General features: G+C 34.7%; 1 protein-coding gene across 5 annotated transcripts in view; it reads right to left on the reverse strand.

Moving 5' to 3' along the window:
- Window positions 1-22,652, reverse strand: part of Rps6ka3 (ribosomal protein S6 kinase A3) — a 97,532-nt gene that overhangs the window by 73,817 nt on the left and 1,063 nt on the right. For 3 of the 5 annotated variants that reach the window (XM_033760295.1, XM_010643681.3, XM_010643679.3), the window contains exons 1-2: window positions 22,635-22,652; window positions 150-243 (exon numbers count right to left, since the gene is read on the reverse strand). Coding sequence is in view for 1 of the 5 variants with exons in the window: in XM_019210566.2 (XP_019066111.1) it covers window positions 18,806-18,847; window positions 21,606-21,608 (45 nt within the window). In the remaining 4 variants the exon portion in view is untranslated. Of the gene's footprint in view, window positions 1-149; window positions 244-18,805; window positions 18,848-21,605; window positions 22,009-22,634 lie in introns of those variants that run through there. The other 2 variants (XM_019210566.2, XM_010643680.3) reach the window with 2 other exon arrangements.

Genomic DNA, 22,652 nt, shown 5'->3' on the forward strand with positions numbered 1-22,652 from the left:
AGAAAAAAAAAAAAAAGAAAAGAAAAGATAAAAACTATGGAAGACAGACATAGAAATAATCTATGAACAACAGATGTTCCTAAGGGGGGAAAAAGAGCAGTTTATTCAATCAAAAGTATAAGAAAACTTTCTACTTCTGAAAAAAATACCTGAGACTGGAGACTGAGAAGGTTCAACAGAGATCATCAACACCAAGACATGTCCTGGCAAATGTTTTTAAATTTCAAGGATAAAGATATAATCCTACAAGTATACAAGCAGAAAAAAATAGGTTATTTTAAAGGAACTAAAATCAGATTGACCTCAGATTTTTCCTCTGCAACAATAAAATGCCAGAAGATAATGAAGTAATGACCTACAGAGAATTCAAAGAGAAAAGTTAAGATCTGGGAATTTTATACCTCACCCTAATTTTTCATGTACAAAGGTCACAGATGATCATTCTTAGACCTTCAAATTCGTAAAAAAAAACAAACAAAAAACTCACCATCCTAGTAATATTTTTTAAATAAAAGGTAAAGAGAATTTTAAAAAGACCTCAAGATTACTGAGGTAGAGAAGAACTAGTGAAACATACCGACACCAAGTTAATATCTAGAAATAACTGAAACTAATTAACCCCACTAAAGTAAAAAGGGTCAATGATGAAGAATAAATAACTGAAATAAGTATATAAACAATATAAAAGAAAAAGCACCTTAGAAAGTTAAAAGGTAAGATAGGTAACTTCAGGCTAAATTAACGTGGACTTAAAGAAGTAGTGGGAGAAGCAAAGATTCTACATTCTGTATCTTTCCTAAAAAGAATATTTAATAATCACGATTTTTATTAATTATCTAATAAATTTTGGAATATTAAAAAACCACATAATATTCAAGAATAGATGCTTATTACAGTCTATATCACTAAAAAAGATAAGTGGCAGATACTATTAATAGTACTTATGCAGGTATCATATTCAACTCTCTAAGATGAGTACAATTACCCCTACTTTTCAGGCAAGGAAACCAATGCTTAGCAAAGTTAGTGAATGGCAGAAGCAGGATTCAAACCCAGGTTTTTCCAGTTCCATAATTCTTCTATAATTTACAATCTTTTCAAACAAAACAATCCAGATGACAGAAGGGAGAAAAACCCACAAGGAAAAGAATACAAAATATAAATGGCAGAAATCATTCCAAAAGTAATAAGAAATGTAAAAATTAGAGTTTCTAAAGTGACTTATTAGGTATTTGATGTTATTACAGAATTACTGATATTTTTATGAGTGAAAATGGTAAGGCAGTTATGTTTTAAAAAATCTGTCTTTTGAGAAGTATAAACACAAATATAAGTGAATTGTCATGCCTACGTTTAACTTCAAAATAATCCATTAGAGTTGGGGAGAGGATGGAGGTGTGTGTGGGGGGGAATGGGTGAAATGGGGAGGGGAAGTAGAAATCAAATGATGAATTGATAATCCTTGAGGCTGGGTTATAGAAACATGATTATTTTTTATTTTTGAGACAGGATCTCACTATGTAGTTCAGGCTGGCCTTGAACTCACAGTGATCTTCCTGCCTCAGCCTCCCAAGTGCTGGGATTACAGGCAAGTGCCACCATACCTAGCAACACTGCAGTTTATTACACTATTACTACTCTAGTATGTGTCTGAAATACTTCACAATTAAAAACTTACACAATAAAATCCTTTACTGCTTGAAAAAGAAACCCAAACACAACACTTAAGTATACAAAAGTATAAAGAAAAATAAAGCAAGTATTGTGCCAAAAATAAAATGTAAAGCAAAAACTCTAAGGTGAGGTAAAATACCATTCTATTTGGACTAAAGATATAATATGTATTGAATATACATACTAATAGTAGCTGCTATCATTTACTGAGCTCTTTACCAAGCAAATGCTAAGCACTATTAACTATCTTTGATGCTTCTAACAACTTTGTAAGGCACTAGCATCAATTTATAAATGAACAAATTAAGTCAAGATGGTATGCCAATATTCTTAAGTACTATATTTCCAGCCTCTAGCAAAATGCCTGACACACAGTAGGTGTTAAATTAATATTTGCTGAATACCTGAAAAGGTCTAATATCTTACCTGACTAATAAGGAGAGCCCATGTTCAAATCCAAATTTGAGTTTAAAAGTTTTATTCTTAGTTGCATAAAAATCTTTTACTGGTGATATTTCATAGTAAGAATACAGATTTTGTTTTTGTTACACTTTGTACAATTAGCACGTGCTATTTTTAAAGACAAAGTAATCAAAAATAGTAAATGCATGATAGCACTGAACATTTAACCATAGACTAAGCAAACCATGAAACGCAAAAGCAGATTCTTTGGGACCATGACATGAAATAAATGCAAACAATGTGGATGAGAAAATTTTAGTAACTAACATCAACTAGCATAATGAACAAAATAAGGACAAAGCATTTGAAATAATTTAAATTAGGACAGGTAGATATCGAATTTTATAATATAAAAATACTATGGGCTCTTTTTCAAGTACTTATGAAGTTTTAAAACTTACCGTGCTCTAAAGGTCATAAAGTAAATCTAAAATTCTGAAAAGCAGGACTCATACAGATCATATTTTATGATCATGATGAAAATCTGAATCAGGAAATAAGCCTAAGCACTCTCAGAAGTTAATATTCTTTTAAATAACCACTAGGTCAAGGAAATAAATAATAACACTATCACTTATTCATTATTTTGTTCAAATAACAGTGCTAACTAGCTCTGTCAATATATATATTCTCTCATTTAACCATAATTAAGCATTAAGAAACCATGAGGTATGTTGTAATATATAGCAGAGAAGAAAAATGGTTGCATAAATAATTTTTCCAACATCACAGAGCTATTAAATTAGCAGATAAAATAACTGCACTCAAATCTGAATCCAAAGCTCTTGCTATCTTTGCTTAAGACAGAAATGCTGTTATATTACTACTAGAATTCATGTACAGGTATCTAGACATGCTAATATATCTTTGTAAAATAAAATTTTGTGATGAAAGTGGAGAAAATTAGAATTAACACAAAATATTCTGAAAGTGTACTTGTTAAATATATTTTAACAAGAAGTTTATGGTTCATTTTTCTAACATAATTTACCATGCACCATTTTTCAAATCATACAATCTTCTAAAAAGGATTATTTTGAATACATTCATTCTCAATAGAATAATAAAAAAGAAAACAAAAGTAGATTTAAAAAGTAGGACTATAAGGTAAACATGATTTATTACTAAATTTATTTCTAAAAACTATTGTGACCTTGGAAAAGTCACATTTTTCCTGGTACTTATCTACAATCCATAAAAATTCTATGGAAATTTACCTAGCATGGATTTGAAAGTCTGCCACTAACTGTGAGCAAGCCTTTAAAGCCTTTCTGAGTTGTGCTTTCTTCATCTATAAAACATGTGGCTATTTGGAGAGCTCTCCCAGCTTGAAAATTTTATAAATCCTTGACTTTAAGAATTAAAATTTTATACTAAGATTATTTAAGATTTTGTGGGGTTTTTTAACAATTGAGGAAATTACTGATTCTATATTCAGGTGATTTCAATATTTCTAATTTCTTCTCTTTTATCTACATTTAAATAATTTTACCTATACCCATTAGTAGTTCCCCAGTGTAAACAAAGGTAATGTCAGGAACTGATTATATAAATGCTGTCATCTAAACAAACAATGAAAATACTGTTTGTCTATACAGATTAAGTAATCTAACTCAATTCTTCAATTTCCACAATCTAATATTACACTATTATTTTACTAGTAGAGAAAACTGGTACAGTTCCAATTTTTTAAAAACTCCTGTATCCATTCCTGATTCTATTTTTGCCTCCCTCAAACCTTCAAATCCTACTTCAGTACAAAATGGTAGCATTTCCATAGCCTCCCCAGTGATCAGAATTATTTAAGATTCTTGTTAAAGACACACACTCGGGGATGGGGCTCAGAAGAAGAGCACTTGCTTAGCATTTGTTAAATGAGGTCCTGGGTTCAATCCCCAGCACCCCACAAAAAACCCTCAATTCCCCCCAAAAAACCCTCAACTCCCCCCAAACAAAACAAAACACCTCCCAGTACATTACCGGGCCTTTATACAGACACCTTAGAAAATTCTTGTGATTACATAAGCCTGGGAAAGCATAGTATAATATAAGGACCATGGGCTTTGGAACTTGGCATACCAAGTTTCCAAATCTGGCTTTCCTTTTATTATAAGACTTTGGTAAAGTGATTTAACATGAATCTCAGTTATCTAGTCCACAAAACGTGGATACTAGCTATGCCAAAGGTTATGATAAATTCAATATGCCCAGCCACGCTGGGTATTCAGTGTCAGTTTCTCTTCTGCTCATCTTGTCAATACTAATATTTGCCAAATACTAATATTTGAGGGGATTTTGAGGAGTAGCTTTGTCTTGAAAGGTCCACTTCCATTTCTAGGGCAAATAACCTGAGAACTAGATTACCTGTGCATTACTTGGGTTGGCTAATGCAGGAGTCTCATGAACAAACCTAATAATTTATTCTTCCTGATTTCTAGAGGTTTAATAAGCCCACATATCCAAAACAGATATACCATCACACTAGCTTCAAAGTCTAAGCTCTTGCATAATTCATAATAGCTAAATTATGGAAGTGGCCTTATGTCCATTAACAGATGAATGCATAAAGAAAATGCAGCATATACACACAATGAAGTACTACTTAGCCATAAAGGAGGATACATTTGAGTCACTGTAGGAGAATGGATAGATCTTGATGCTAAGTGAAATAAATCACACAGAAGGATAAATATTACATGATTTCTCTTATATGAGAAACCCAAAATATAAATAATTTAAAGAGTAAAAGAGACATGGCGGGAAACAGAGATAGAGTTTGTAGAGATGGGAAGGGGATCTGAGGAAGGGGAAGTGAAATTGGGCAAGATGCTATATGAACAGGTATCAATTCCCCAAGATGAATGTAATCATCATGTATTACACACATATGCTGATAATAAAAAAGTCCAGGCTTTTATTTTGCCAAGAATGTTGAAAAATCATCTGGACTTGTTTTTTCATCTGTAAAACAAGTGATGCTTAAATGTCTACTGAACTGAACCCAAATACACATTATCAATAACTGCTAACAATCACTTAAAATAAACTTACACAGTTTGACATTCTTCTTTACAAAAAGACAGTATTAATAGCTTATATGAACATGAAATGAAGACAGTGGGACCTACTCACATATACAAATGTCAGAGCCCTGTTTAACAGAATTTGTTTGCATAACATGAACTATATCTCAATACAAATTTCTTGACAAAATTTGAGGTGAATATACTAAGGAAGAAACAATCCAAACTACTCGCTGTAATGATGATATATACACATTTAAAAATCGCCCTAGGAAAGGACATCTGTTGCCAATGCCACCAAGACTTATTTCTGAAAAGATAACCACAAATATAGCTTCTAATTATAATTCCATGATTAATTCTAGCTGCATAATTATTAAGCACTACTAAGAGCATTTTACTAAAAATTGTTAGTTTTTTTTTTTTTTTTTTGGTACCAGTGATCAAACTCGGGTCCTTGTGCTTGTGAGGCAGGCGTCAGAACCACTGAGCTAAATCCCCGGCCCCTAAAAATTGTTAGTTTTAACTGTTTAGATAAACTAATAATTTAGAAACCCAAAGAAAATTTAAAAACTCTAAAAGTTTGAGTGCATTTATTGAATATTTGCTCAATACTTTAAAAAGAAAATAAATCTCAGATGTATTGAAATAATTTTCTTTCAATTTTTCTCAAACTATTCTTTAGTGCAGTTCTGTAATTCCTCCATTTAGATCATATTCTTTGCTTGTTATGTTTATTTTCAGACAGTTAATCTTTTTATTACTATTTTGAATAAGATCTTTTTAACCATTATAATTTCTAACTGGCTATAGCTCATAAATAGGAAAACTACTGATTCCTGAATACTGCACATTTTGTATAGTATCTATCACTTTACTAGAATATCATTAGTTTTAGCAAATCTTTTTAGTGGACTTCCTTAGATTATCTAAGTAGATGATTGTATTATCTATGCAGTTTTCTTTTAAAACAGATGAAAATAGCATAGACTTAAATAAGGCTGCCTACTATGTCTTCTTCAAGCATGATGTTGCTAGTTTGAGATGACATTGTAACATTAAGGACACACCATTTTATTCCTGTTAGTACAATTATTAGGAGTTTTTCTTAAAAGTGTTTACTTTTATTTTTTACTTTTTCCTCACCTATTTAGAAATGTTGAAATGATCAGAAGACACAAAGATGCAGAAATTAGAGATGCCATAATATAACATCAATCCAGTTTACCCTTGTATTTTACATAACTTCTCATCAAAACCAAGACACTGATACTGGCACAGTGCAGACCTTATTCAATTTCAGTGGCTTTAAACATATTCCTGTGCACATGTGTGTGTGTTCTATAGCATTCTATCACACCTGTGTCTACTACCACAGTAAAAATACTGCCCAGTTTACCACCACCAGGAGCCCTCATGTTGTTCTATTATGAGCTCACGTCTCCCTCCTCTTCCCAATCCCTGGCAACCACTAATCTGTTCTTCATTTCTGTAATTTGGTCATGTTACATAAATTAAATCAAACAGTATTAAACCCTTTTTCATACTTGGCATTATTTCCTTGAGATTCATCTAAGCTGTTTTGTGTATTGACAATTCATTCCTTTTTAGTAGTCCATGGTGTGGATAAGCCACAGACGGTTTAATCATTTACTCACTGAAGGATTTTTGATTTCTAACTTTTTGATATAATGGTGCTATGAACATGTGTACAAATTATGTGAACATACATTTTCATTTCATTTCACTGGGAATGTAATTGATCACACACTAAGTATATGTTTATTTTGTATCTTTTCATAGGCTTGTTTGCTATGGCAAAGTGTATATCCTTTTTTAAAAGTGTATATTCTTATACACTTATACAAAGTGTATAGTCTTATTCTTTCTGGAAAAGTGTGTAACTCCCTTGTCCATTTTCTAACTGGATTGTCTTTGTTCCTGTGGAATTTTAAGAGTTCTTTAAGTATTGCAGCAGAAACAAATTTGCAAACATAATCTGTAGCTTTCCTTTTCATCCTCTTCACAGTGTCTTTTTCATAGAGGAAAAGTTATGGATTTTTGATGAATTTTAATTTTTTCCTTTCATACACTGTGCTTTTGGTGTCAGGTCTAACAACTCTTTGCTTAGCCCATGGTCCCAAGGTTTTTCTATGTCTAAATTCTAAAAGACTTCTAGTTTTACTTTTTCCATTTAAATCAATGATTTACTTTAAATTTTTACATAAGCTATGAGGTTTGGGTTGAGGTTCATTGCTTTACTTACAGATGTACAGTTGTTTCATTCATTTCTGCTGAAAAGACTCTATCCTATCAAATTGTTTTCACAATTTTGACAACAATCTGTTGGTCATACGTGTGGATTTCTGAGTTCTTTTAGAATAAGCTCATGTTAAAACAATACAGGAATTTTGGGAAAACTGACATCTCTACTATGTTGAGTCTTCCAATCTATAAATATGATATATATCTCCATTTATTTAGACCTTTCTCTCATCAATATTTTTTAGTTTTAAGTGTACAAGTCTTATACATATCTTGTTAGATACATGCCTAAGTCTTTTTACCAAGTATAAATAACGTTTTCAGTTTTTACACGTTTCTAGTATATATAGTTTACTCTTATATGTTGATTTGTATCTCACAATCTTGTTGATCTCATTTATTAGTTGTAGTGTTTTTGTAGATTCCCTGGGATTTTCATTGGAGACTACTGAGTAACTGTAAATATGGGCAGTTTTATTTCTTCCTTTTAAATCTGTATCCCTTTTATTTCCTTTTCTTGTTATGCTGGTAAGAACTTACAGGATATGCTGAATAGCAGTTGTGAGAGTGAGCACTTTTGCTTTATTTCTGATCTTAAAGGGAAAACACTGTTTTTCACCATTATGATGTTAGTGGTGGGATTTTTCTTATTCTTTATCAAGCTGAGAAAACTCCCCTCTCTTCTTAAATTTCTGAGTATTATGAATATTTAGCCAGATGCATTTTTCTATTATTACACAATTTTTCTTTAGTCTTTTAATATGTTACACTACCTTGAATGGTTTTTGAATACTGTAACTGTCTTACATTCTTGGAATAAAACTTCTAATTATTCTTAAACATAATTATCTTCATATGTTGCTGGATTTGTTCTGCTAATATTCTGGTGGGGATTCATTATTTATGCTCTTGTGGTCTATGCAACTGTAATTTCTATTGTTTTGGGGTTTTGGTATCAAGGTAACACTGGTTTCACAAAATCAGTTTTGAAGTGTTCTATTTTCTGTAAGAGAATGTAGGATTCAAAGACTCTTTATTCCCCATGTTCCAAGTTTCTGTCTTTTATCATTTCCTGTTTGAAAAACTACCTCAAGCAATTCTTTCAGGGTCTGCTACTGACAAATTCTTAGTTTACCTCTACCTGAGACTGCTTTGATTTCACCAGCAGTCCTATAGGTTATTTTCAGTCGGTAATGAATTCTGACTTGACAGTTTTCTTTCAGAGCTTGAAAAATAATGTGCTTCCACAGAATCTTATGAGAAATTTGCTGTCATGTGAATCATTCTCTATAGGGAATAGTTCATTTTATTAGCTGCTTTAAAGACTGTCTTTAAATTTGATTTAAAAATTTATAATCGCAAAATACATGTTTCACTCTCTTAACCACTTTTAGGTGTACAGTTGAGCATTAAGTATATTCACTGCTGTATGACCAATCTCCAGAACTCTTCATCTTACAAAACTGAAACTCTATACCCACTAAGCAGTAATTCCTTACTTCTAAAGTTTGATTTTAATATGTCTGGAGGTGGATTACTTTGGATTTACCTTGTGTGGGGTTCACTCAGCTTCTGGAATCTCTAGAATTTTTTTTTTTTGCCAATTTGGAGAAATTTTAGCCATTAAATTTCTTCTCTTTCTGAGACTCTGATGACATGTTGTCTTTTGTTAATGTTCTCCCAGGCCTTGCAGTTGCGTTCATTTTTTTTTTCATTGAGTTTATTGGTACATTTTAGGTATACAGTACAGTTACATTCATCATTGGGATCTTGTACCTTTACGTGACAGGTCTTGGTTCTCATTTTTTCCCTCATGTGTTCATTTTTTTCAGTCTTATTTTGTGTTCAGATTGGGTAATTCCTCTTGCTGTATTTTTAACATTACAGTTTCTTCCCAGTCATCTACATTCTATTGAGCCCATATAGTCAGCTTATTTCAGTTACTGTAGTTTTCAGTTCTAAACTTTCCTTTTGGTTGTTCTTTATAGCTTCTATTTCCTTTCTGTCACAAAGTGTATTTTGACTGCTCACTGAATCTTGTTTGCTTTAAATTAGCTGCTTTAAAATCCTGGTCATATAATTTCCAGTATCTGAATCATCACAGTATTGATATCCGTTGATTGTCTTTTCTCACTCAAGTTATTTTACTGGTTCTTGGTATAAGTGATTTTGACTGTCTAATGGACATTTGGCTAGATCCTATTTAATCTTTTGGGGGGCAGGCAGTCCTCCTGTTGAGGTGTGGTGTGAGGGCCAGGTGAGTGTGTTATGTTCAGCCTTGATTTGGGCTCCACCATCACCACCCAGGCAGAAGTGGAGCAGTGACTCATGTTTTGTTGCAGAATAGGTAAGACGGAAGTTCAGTTCCACTCTTGGTCCCTGTGAAAGTGCAGCATCAACCTGCATCACTTTGTTGCTTAACAGGGACAGTGTTAGTTCAGCTCCTGCTGAGCCCCGTGATGCCAGAGAAGGGGAATGAAGGGGCCTGACTCATATTTCCCTGTTGCTGCAGTACAGAATCAAAAGCTCAGCTCCCCAAAGAGCCCAGCTAGTAACAGGGGAGGAGAGGGGGAAGTGGAGTACCAAATAGTCCTGCCACTCACCAGCTGACAGATGAGAGTAGAAGCTCAGCTCACCACTGGGTCCCACTCACATCAGTAGGGGTAGAAAGCAATGTCCAGTATCCCACCTCCAACCATTTTGTTCTGCCTTATCGATGTTGGGTTTAGGGGAGAGGATTGGTGTGGACTAGCCTGCCTCACAGCACCTTATGTTTCAGTAATTCTGGGTTGGGGTCTCAATTTGCTGCTGAACCTTGTTGACAGTAACCTGGGGAGAGTATAATCCTTTTTAGTTCAATGTGGGGCAGCGGGAGGTCAGCTTCCTGCCCAGTCTGACTAAACCACCCAGCAGGGGGAACCAAAGCTTGCTTTTGCTAGGCCAGCAACAGGTGATCAGGCTCCTGTTCTCCCTAGCCAACAAGGCTGCTTTGGGAAATCGGAGCACTGTTACTTCTTTCTTTGGGGTTGACTGGAGTTTTTCTCTTGGTGGTTGGCTAGATTAGGGTAGGCACTGCCAAAAAAGTTTTGTTGTGTTAGGCTAGCCTTTCCCCAGCTGGTTGGCTAAAGAGAATAGGGCTTTCTTGGAGTTTTTCTTGTGGGGGACTGTTGGTGCTTTTGTAGCACTCAGTCTAGAATACATGGAAGTTGGGGCCAGAGATTTAGCTCAGTGGTACCACTGCCTGCCTCGTAAGCACATGGTGCTGAGTTCGATCCCCAGTATCAATAAGAAAACCCAGAAAACTCACTCTGAGCCCCCAAGTCCATAGATAGTCTGATACCCCATTAGAGTATTCTTGTGCTTGTATTAAATCTAAAGTGTTTTAGTTGGAAGAGAAGATCTAGGAGGAATAAGGTTCCTCCACGTTGGCAGAACCAGAAATCTCCTCCAAGTGATTTTTTTAAAAATTGGAAATGACATTTTTCTTCTAGCTTTCTGTATTATAGTTAAAAATTCAATATGGGAAATTGTTATGGATAATAATGTCCCCTAAACATTAAATTACATCTGTTTATATCATTCCGGACTAGCTTGTTTTATGCCATTCCACTGCCTGTCTACCATCATGATTTTAGATAGTAATACTCCAAAGGAAAGAATTCTATTTAATTCATTATTCCCTGGAACAATACTATACATACTCAGAAGAGTGAGGAGGAAAAATCATTTAAAAATTTATTCATGAGTTCCTCCTTTTATTAATCCAAGAAATCTTATTTTTAACTTATCTATGACATTTTTCTTTTTAAGTATGTCCCCTGCTGGGCTGGTGGCACGTGTCTGTAATCCCAGCTCTTAAGAGGCTGAGGCAGGAGGATTGCTCTGAGTTTGAGGCCAGCCTGTACTACATAATGAGTTGAAGCTTGAACTAATAGAGAGATCTGGTCCTCAAAAAACAAACAAACAAACAAACAAACAAAACAAAAAAACCTCCCTTACTGACATTAACATCCATTGTGACAAGCTATCCCTCTGAGTCATACCAATAGCTAGCAGCAACTTGAAGGAGGCAAACAGGGTTTTGTTTTGCTTGCATTTTTACTTCTTCAAATAAAACACTGTATATTTCACTTTTATTTGAGATGGATTCTTGAGAAGAATTCATTTATCTGTCGATATATTTAATTTTAGACATTTTACACCTTCTGTTTTGACTTGTTTTCAATTAATTCTGTACTTCTGCTTTACATAAGAAATCATACTTGGAAAGGTATAACAAGACTGATGATGCTTTATAAACATACATATTAATATTTTCTTACTGTAAGTTATTAATTCTAGGAAAAAAGACTGAAAAGGCTCTATTACTGCCTTAATCTGTGGTTTCTCTCTCTATCTTTCTATAACTAATCTTTAAATCTATGCTATGTTTCTCAAGGAACTCTTCTCTGACTGAGGTAAGGGTTACCCAAGGTAATGAGATATCTCAAGGCACTTTCATAAACCTAAGGATTATTGAATCCAGTTGGAAAACTACTGTTCTGGAGAAAGCTTTGTATTTATCACACCTAAAAATGATGAAAATCTATTAAAAGCACATATTGAAGCTAAGGTTTCTGAAAAGAAATATCTACATCACCACTTAAGTAAAACTGTTTAAGTCCCCAAATCAGTAACAAAATAAGCACAAAAACTATGTTTACAAGTGTACAATAAACACATAAAGTCATCATTAGTCATTAGGGAAATGGAAATCAAAACAGATAACATATTTGGAAAGGATGTGGAGAAACTAGAACTCTCATACACTGCTGGTGGGAATATAAAATGGTACAGGTGAACTGGAAAATAGTTTAGCAGCTCTTCAAAATGTTAAATACAGACTACCCATATAACTTAGCAATGTCATTCCTAGTACGTAACAGTAGAATTGAAAACATATCCACACAACTTGTACTCAAATGTTCATACCAGCATTATTCCTAATAGTCCCAAAGTAGAAACAATTCAAATTCTATCAACTGATGAATGGATAAACAAAATATGGTACAGCCATACATTGGGACATTATTAGCCATAAAAGAATGATGTATTGATATGTTATAACAACAATAAACCTTCAAAGTATGGTAAGTAAAAGACGCCAGACACAAAGGCCACAACTTAAAGGAATGTTCAGAATGGACAAATCTATAGAGATAGAAAGATTAGTGGTTGCGAAAGGCAGGAGGAAAGGAGAAATGGGGAGAGACTTGGAATAATGAAAATGCTTTAAAACTAGTAATAGTGCTTCATAATTCTGTAACTATACTAAAAACCAATGAATTGCATGCTTTTACAAGGGCAAATATGGTACAGAAATTACAACTAAAAATTAATTAGGATCATTTGATCTTAACAACTTAATAGTTTAAAGAGGGCCAGGGATTTAGCTCAGTGGTTCCCCTGCCTGCCTCCCAAGCGCAAGGACCTGAGATCGATCCCCGGTACCAAAAAAAAAAAAAGTTTAAAGAAAAAAAAAGTTAATGTTTCTATAACTTTTAAACTCCCCTCCCCTGCTCTTTTGGTACCGGGGATTGAACTCGGGACCTTGCACTTGCAAGGAAGGCGGTGGAACCACTGAGCTAAAACCCGGGCCCTAAACTCTTTTCCTTTACTACATCAAAATAGCTGTTAACTTTTTTGAGTAAAGCCAGGTCCTGTTTTCTGACACTTTGAGGGAAAGTCAAATAGATTTTTCTAAAAAGATGCAAATATAAATAGGTAGGGATTTAATATGGCACAGAACAGAGCACATTTACTCAAGCATGCACCTGGGGCTTCTGCAGAGCGTTGTTAAGCAATGCCTAGGCAGTTTCTCTTGCCCAAATACTGTATTTTTGCTTTAAATATAAGACATTTTGTTTCATCTGTAAGACAGTTGTTTAGAAATTTCAAAGTGTTTTCCCATATGTCAAATGGTTTTTCTCAGGCCAGCTTACAAAAGCCTATTTAACCCCACTGTATTTGGAGAGTAACATTAATTTTACTCACTCTTCTCTTTATTATCAACAGCATTACTACTTTATGCCAAGGTCACATTTTCTCTGTAGGCCTCCCTTGGTTGAGAGGAGGGCTTCCTGCTACATATGAAATAAAAGGCACTTATCTTTTTAGGTCATTATCCTCTAAGTTCCCACAAAAATAGCTACTCATGCAAACTACCTGAATCCTTTCTCCCCTGCAGCAGATTTCATCTAGACTGAGTCACTCATCAAGATGTTGTTTTTAACTCCAGCAGGGCAGTCTGGTGGTAAGTCAATGGGAGTTGCAATCTGTGAGGCTTGGGTTTGAATCTTTGCTCCTTCATTTACTAACTGAGAATCCAAGAGCCTTAGCCTTTCTAGGCTTCAGTTTCCTCACCTTTAAGTTGAGGATAATTATATCTACATTATTCAAGTTGATATACTCTGTCTAATCAAAAGAGGAATTTAGTAAATGTGAGTTTCCTTTCATCTTCACTTGGAAAAGAGCAGTGATTTAGACATACTCCCCAATATTTGTTTGTAGGTAGGACTATTCTCAAGTTGTTTTTGTAAACTAAGAATTGACTTTATTTTACAGACTTACAAATTATGTAAGGCTAAGGCAAGGTTACTGGTTTGTTTTGGACTTGAATACTCTTGATACAGCAAATAAGGCGTTAAAAGTTGCATATAGTACAGAAAAAAACAGTATTTAAACTTTTACAAATTGCGACTCTTTGAGTTTGCATCTAAGATAGTTCTGGTAAAATTATAAAGTTATATACATATATATGTTGTAAACAGAAAAATAAATTTTAGTGAAATTTGTTTCACTAGCCCTGACTTTGTCAACATATGACTAGGGACAAGCCTTCTTGACCAGGTGTCAAAATTTAAATATATAAATGGGGTAGGGCTAAATTGTTTTCAGTTCTAAAATTCTATGATAAAAATTTTAAAAACACTTTTATGTTCCAAGATGCACAAACCCATTTTTCTAGTTGTAATTAAGCACAGTGAACAGAATATAGTATTTAAAAAGTTTGTTGCATAATTTTTTTCATCCAACAACACAGAAGATAATTATGTATTTTTCTATAGAGATATTATTCCACAAACTAGTTCACAAAAGGAAATTTCAAATTGCAACATTTTTGATTGGCATATTTCCCCAATAATTTGGTGTCATAACTTCAAGGAATATCACTGTAAAATTAATAAAGTCGTAGGAAGAGCAGAATGGTGATTTGCGGGGTATGTACTACCTAAGAGGGTTTATCTAAGTCTTCAAGATACAAAAAGGATAAAACAAATCTGATTAAATACAATTTGAAGAAGTGTATCAAACACATTTTTATTTAACCTATTAATTTCAAAATATAAATAGCAAAGCTTTTAGAAAAAAACACTAGTGTAGGAAAAAAGTTCAATTTGTACAAATTCTATAATCTAGCACATTATAATGTTCAATACAGTAGCCAATTGCCACTGGTGAGTATTACATTTAAATTACAAAATTAAACTAAAAAATTCAGGATTTGAGATGTTGCTCAGTGAGAGCACTTGCCTCCCATGCATCAGGCCCTTGGTGATTTCTAGCACCACAAAAAACCAAAAATTCAGTTAAGCAGTCACACATTTCAAGTGCTGGATAGCCATACATGGCTAATGCCCATGATACTGAACAATGCCAATCTAGAAGTTTTTTTAAAAGTAAATTTTCATTACTTTAAATGGTTTTTGGTTAGATGCCTTTGCTCTTAAATGTGAAGAATTGAAATACCATGTTTCCTATAACAAGTTTTTTTGGCCAATGGATTTCACAGTACATGATCAGTTCAGATTTGAAGATGAGACCCACATTATATGTAAGATTGCAAACATCGATTTATATGATGGACAAAAGATAACTAGTTTTTAAATTATGTAAGATACTGGATATATTAGTTGGAAAAATTTCACTTCACTTACCATGACTATAATTCTACTTATACTACAGAAGAATGACAAATCTAAAAGTGCTTTGGAATTCGTATCTAAGTGTAGAATATCTCATATTTAGGAAACCAGCACTATTTCATGAGAACAAAAATGGATTCACAATGAAGACTTGAGCACAAGTGGGGCAGTAGGCTAGCTTTCCGTCTTACAGCTGCCTGATTTTAATGCACTCATATTTTACTTTATAGCTGACATTTTCAAGAGAGGAAGGTAAATATGCAGAGCAGGTAATGCCAGTAACTGAGCCATTCTGGTACAGTATAAACATACAGTATAAAACATAAAATTACCATTTATTATTAGATAATAGAACTTACAAATACACCTGACCCCAGAGATGTGTGTACATAATGGGCACAGACTAGGGAAATAATATTTTTTACACTATTTGGTAAGCTGTAACTTTTGTTTAAAAGACGAAGTTTAAATGGTTTCACTATTCTCTAGTAACTGCACAAAATGGCATATAATAAAAACAATAAAAAACTATGAATATTAGACATAAATTACAGATCAAGCCAATATAGGAGTCATGCAGTACAGGCAATTAGGTAAAAATTAAAGTAGATTATGATTAATAATTATCAGAAAATTCAATCAAAAAGTTTAAATTGTTTTAAACTTTATTTCAAGTATACAGTATTTAAGTTTTAGTTCACTATTAACTTGGAAAATTATCGCACAACTTAATTTAGAAAGATTTCAATTTAAAATGAAATGAAAACTTGACAGTTAAAGAAAAAGCTTTGATACAATGAATTAAGCATAACAGCCCATTTCCAGACAATGCATCAGGTTACTATAATTATTGAACTTTTCAACATCATGTTTTGCAATGCACTGTGTCCTTTGAGACCTTAATAGGTGGTTCATGAAAAAGGAGTTCTGACATCAATTCTCAAGTGCCATGGATTATATCTGTTTTGCAGCTTCATTGTGTACAGCACAATCATAAAAGTTCTAAGAAGTTATTCAATAAAGATACTGGTTAAATATTGTTTTAACTCCACATTTCCAAAACTTACTCAATTATGGCATGCTTCCTAATTACTTTGGAGGGGACATGATATACTTTTTAACATCACATCTCCAAAGATTTCTCTGTTTGAAAAATACTGTGTCATATTTAAAGTTTCTTAAGTACCAATATCACTTAACAGACAAAATCCAAAGTATTACATTTCTAGAAAGGAAAATCCAGTTATTCATGGCACATTCAAATAATTCAAACAAATGTATTTACAGTAATGGGAAGAGAGATGTGCTACATATATTTACCTAAAGATGAAATTAACAGAACCAACTGACTCTAAAATATAAAAAGGTGTGCATACTTTGTTTTGGTATGTTTTAGAAAGAAAGTTTAAATTCTACCGATTGATACTATATATTGATTTTAACCATTCACAAAGACCCATTATCTTCAAGAGGTTCACATACAGGATATACCATATTTCATCAATCATAAGATACCATCATGTGTAAGATACACTACTATTTTAAACACTGCTAAGGAAAAAAAACCCACTAAACTATGAAAAAACCTAGTAAATATAACTAAACTATGGGAAAAACCTACTAAATAAACTATGGGACACCTTTCAATTTAAGCAATGTTAAAATGTGAACATACTCTTTTCCTTCTTCCTCACAATGTTATCTGTTTTTTTCCCTTTAAATGACAGTACTAGGGAAAGGAACAGTACAAAAAGAACAAAAAGGACAAGACTCCAGAGATTTCTGTTCACCTTACCCTTACAATTATATTCAGATACTACAATGATTCTGTTTAAATAGATTAGATAAAGCATTTTAATTTTTGTTTGATTCTGAAGTTCTGAAAAAATTACCCCAGAGAAAGAACAAAGAACTTTCTCTCCCCCACCCTTCTCTCTCGACAGGGTCTCACTTTGTAGTTCAGCTGGCCTTGAACTCACTAGGTAACCTAGGCTGGCCTCAAACCCCTAGCAATCCTCCTGCCTCAGCCTCCCGAGTGCTGGGTTTACAGGCTTGTGCCACCATACCCGGTTCTTGGTTCTTTAAGGAAGATAATTCATTGTAAGTATAATTTATTAAATACTTAAACCATGTATCATGTACTGAACAAGTGTCTTTCATATATTATCATTTCATTTCTCACAATTCTATGAGGTAGACATTATTTTCATCCTTATTTGACAGAAGCATAGAGACATTACATAATTTGCATAAGGTTATCAAACACACGTGTTTATGGTTCCAAGACCTATGTTCTTTAATACTTTGACATTAGTCCAAATTACCTCACAAAACCCCTAAATTTTAAAATTTTCAAAACCGAAATAATTACAAGTAACTAATGTAGGTGCTTATAACAGGTCAAATATACTAAATGATTATTATGCACTATATGGATATGCTTTCTCCCACACACACACACACACACACACACACACACGTGTGTGTGTGTTAAAATCTTCACACATTTTACTTAAGATTTATTGTTTCTTTGCTTTTATGCTTTTTGTATTAAACTGATAAATCAGAACACCTGAAATCTGATATTTGTTCCAGATTAATGACACAGGTCAGTGTATTAACTCTAAAAGAGCATGCTGATCAGTGGGGTGGGAAGGACACCTAATGCTAGGTATTAAAATGCAGTTTCTTGTTTTTTTCTATTATATGAATTGGGGGAATGATATATGCACAACTACATTCCAATATTTTAAAAGATGTTAGCCACTAAAATGCATCAACAACTGAGGACTATTATTACACTATGTATTACCAAGAAGACCACAGAAATGTCATTGTTTTTCCTTATAATCTCAACTACTAGGTCTAAAGCATCCAATCTACATTGGGTGAGTTGCCCCCCCCACCATTTCACCCAACATTTACAGCCTGGCAGATTATATGGAAGTGTAAAACAATCTTACTAATTCACAAATTTTTTAATAGATGATAACTTTTTTAAAACTTCAGAACAATTCTGCAATTCAGACTTCTGGATAAATGACCTGCTATATTTTTGATCATCTTATAATTTATCAAATGTCAAACGCTTAGGAATACACAACTCAATTATGTCACCATTGTTATATAAAATTAGGATATACTTATTGGGAGTTCCAGAAATGTACTGAAGAAAAGAAAGCATTCTTCCATACTTGTTTCTTTAATCAGATAAGAATTTTTGTCTTTTAAAATTTAAATGCACCCAGGAAGTTTCACATTTTGGATCTACCCCATCAGTTGAGGATCAAGTTGCCAAAATAAAGCAAACTTTCCTAGAATTAAAAAGAAAACTGGCATCCTATGCAAAAATCACTGAAAACAATGAGGTGTTCAGTAATATGTCACAGTTACTTGACAGTAGACATGTAACAATACCTGTCCTCTCCTCAGGTCTTCACTTGGGGGAAAGAAAAAAACCTGAAAGGTGGTAAAAATAAAATGGGAAAAGGAAAAGAAACTTAATAAAACATTTTTTCAAAACCAATGACCATTCTTTAATAGAACATTTTTACCTATAGATGAAATATAAGAAATCTGTATAATATTGATGCAGCAGAAATAGTACAGAAATCTCTGTACTATGCTATTTATATGATAGTACAGAATACTATATAATCTTTAGTGGTTAAAATGGCTGCATATTCACTAAAGATCTCAAATATAAGGGTTTCATTTTTTAATGATCAAATATTTATATAGTTAATATTTTAAAGTCTTATAGGCTACTTGTTATTTAAAGAAAGTCAAGGTAGCTATTTTATGCAAAACACATAAAACACTATATACAGCATACTGCATTGTGATTTTTATGCAACCCATTTCTATAGAGCAAAAATAACCCCTTTAATTATTTTGAAAACTGTTTATATCTAGATTTACTATCATTTAAAGCTATTCACTAAACTGAGAAAAAGTATAACTCTAAGTCTGGTTTATGATCTAGGAAATGTTGTCCCTGACTATAGTAGCAAGAAATTTGCAGAACAGAAGAGGTACACTTCTTTGATATCCATCTCTTATACAACCAAATATCCAAAAACATCCTTAAATAATTTTGGATTTACCTAGACCATTTAGGAAGTGATTTCTTTTTTTAAAAATCTTGGATCAACTCTTGCTTTGCTACATGGTAATTCCTTGTTTATCCTAAATTTGCTTCTTTAAACATTCGGCCTAGTTCTAGCCTATCATGTTCTAACCCATGTTTGAATTCACCCATAAGAATTTTTGTTTGTTTCGAACACCTTGAGACTTGTATGAGGTCTTAAAGTAGGAAGGCTAGTATAAAGGAATGACGAAATGGCTTGTGTTTTTAGTGAGGCACTCAGGTCTTTTAAAATTGTTCATATTTCAATGTAAGATTAAAATGATAAAACAGAGATAAGATTTATAATCACCCTATTCTTGACCTTCATGCTTCATTCAGCAGATATTTATTAAGTCCATAATATGTATTTGCCAGGCACTGTGTTAAATGCTGAGGATTTGGGGAAGAAAAACAAAGTCTCTGCTTTCAAGAGTTCACAGTCTCGTTAGGATGAGACTATAAATGTAAATTATATATAGATCCACCCTGAAATCTTTTGGTTTATAAAGAAACATTTTCATGTATTTGTTCAAGTAAGTGACTATTTAAAAAAAACACCCTGATATTAGTCTGGTAAAATACAGTTGTTTTCTGATGTGAATTTACTGGGGAGCAGAGAGCATAGAGTACTGGGTACCAATACTGTATTGGACTTCAGAATAAGAACTCTCAACCCTTCTCTCATTGGCTTCAATATTTCCAAACTGTATCACAAGTAATTTAGTTGAAACAGCTGGACAAGCAAAGGGAACAAAATATCTAAAATCAATTGAAGTATAATTTTAAGAAATCTAGGCAATACTTTATTCCAGAATAGCAAGAATAATTCTTTGAAAATGGCAAGAATTCTATTGTAGAATTCTATCTGCCAGGTTTTGAAAAACATGGCAGTACCCGAAATAACAACACTTTACCAAATGTCATGTATCAATATGTAGGGAGAAATTGTTTAAGACTTCACCAAATTTCTTATAAGACTTTGTTTTTGAAAAACATATGACCTACAACTACTGGCATCCATATACCTGAATTTTTCTACAAAGGATTTGAAATATGCTAACACAAAGCAAAGCACAAGCATGGTATCCACCTGGCTTCATATCATGGCTCTGCCATTCACTATTTATAATCTTTCTGCCCTTAACTTCTGAGTTTCAGTTTCCTATTTTGTAACAATGGGAACCATAAACCTCCTTGCTGGGTCATTGGAAGGGTAAAAATGAAATGGCATGTAGCAACATACCTGACGTATAGTAGATGCTAAATAAGTATTAATTTTGCACCTTCCTTATACAAATGCCTGCTATACATAAAAAGGGCAAGGAGAAATTTTAAACGATCTCCCTCTACATACTGATACATGTCAAGCAGAAACATGGACTATTTTAGGGTTGTAATTATTAACGTCTATCTAAAAATCAGTCTCAATGTAAATTCAATTTCTTTCAGAACACTGTATTAACCTTTTAGCTATATTTCAAATCCGGAAAAAAAAACCTGAAGGAAAAACAATGAAAATGCACACTTTTTTCATATTCATTCAAACGCTAAGTAAGCAATCTAAATTTGACTTTCTTATAAAAGATTTCTAGCATTAGACTGGCTAAAGTTTCAAATGAAATTCTTGTAATTCTGTCGATCTTAACACGATTTCCTTTCTCTTCTAACATATATCAATGTTCTTTCTATGGAACAGCATTTAGTTCAGGTTTTAAAAGCATAATCCAAGTCGCAAAATATTAAGCAACCATCATAATCGCTATTACAACTCTGCCTGCATTAATAAGTAAACATTTTTAATACAGCAATGGAAGGGGGGGCGTTGAAAAGCGATTTGAACTGATTTCCCCCTCCCCCTAATCATACCCGAGAATGCAAGTGTCCCGCATCTCAGATCAAACTGAGACTCGGTTTTACTGACGTAACCAGTAACCCTATCCACCTCTCACACTGCGGAGGCCGGCGGGGCAGCGGCTGCCGCCAAGTACACCACTCATCAGAGCCTGCCCCATTCCACCCCCGCGTTTCAGTCATGCTTTCCAGAAATGGGGTCACTCACTCCGTAACTATTACACACACGCAGCCTACCATCCGGTAATCCCCCAAAGTCCGCTGTGAGAATAGAAGGCAGCAAAAAGTCAAGAAGGAAGAATCACAGACACGCCACCATCAGGAATCGATTTTCCACTCCGGGGAGGAGCGCTGATACCCTGGAATGGGTCTCGTCCGGATTGTTTTCGCAGACCCGAGTTGGTTCTGGGACAGGGGCCTGCTGCGAAAAGCTCGGTGGTGTGAAGTGTCCAGGGAAATTCTATTTTGCCTCCTTTGGGTATGTTCTTTGGGGTTTTTCTCAATCAGGTGGCTGTCCTAGGGACAGTCGCCAGATCCCCCGCAAGGAAAACCAGAAAGCCCTTTAAGTCGACTGCTGATCTCCTTGAGTATTACCCACTCCACTCCGACCGACAGGAAACTCAAGTTAAACTCCTAGTGATGGGGGTCCTTGAGCTCAGCCACCTCAGAGACGAAGGAGTAGGGGGTGGGTGGAGCGCCTCAAGCTTCCACTTTTTCCCTAGCAGCAGCAGAAACTGCTGCGGTACAAGGGGGGGGGCAGCAGAACCCTTGGCAGTCCCGTACCCCTTACCCGAAACTCCCACAGGCCGCCACCCCGGCCCCCAGGCGCCTGTCTCCCAGCAGCAATTCCCTCCCACGGCCGGACTGGAGTCTCCGCTTCCCGGCGAACCCAACCCACACCTCTCTCTCTCATCTCCCAAAGTCGCCAAGGTCCAGGGACGCCCGGATCCAGCAGGGACAAACTTCCCAACTCCCCGCCAGCCCCCGCTCTGCCTCCTGCTTCCCCCACGCAAAGTTGATTAAAATCTGCTCCCAGCAAAGCCCCAGCACCCACTCCAAACCCCACGCGCCACCACACCGACAGCTCCCCCCTACCGAGCGAGGGAGGAAGGTGAGGGTGCGGGTGGGAGGAACAGACGAGCAGACAGACCAACCCCAGCACCCCGATCCGGAATCCCGCACCCAGGGGAGGCGCGACAGCAGAAGGGGCCGATCGGCCGGCTCCCGCGAAGGGGATGCGCCGGCCCCGGCCACCCCGGCACTCACCTCAGCGCTGTCGGATGG

Source organism: Fukomys damarensis, unplaced genomic scaffold (assembly GCF_012274545.1).
Source record: "Fukomys damarensis isolate Sample0158 unplaced genomic scaffold, DMR_v1.0_HiC HiC_scaffold_39, whole genome shotgun sequence".
Taxonomy (NCBI): Eukaryota; Metazoa; Chordata; class Mammalia; order Rodentia; family Bathyergidae; genus Fukomys; species Fukomys damarensis.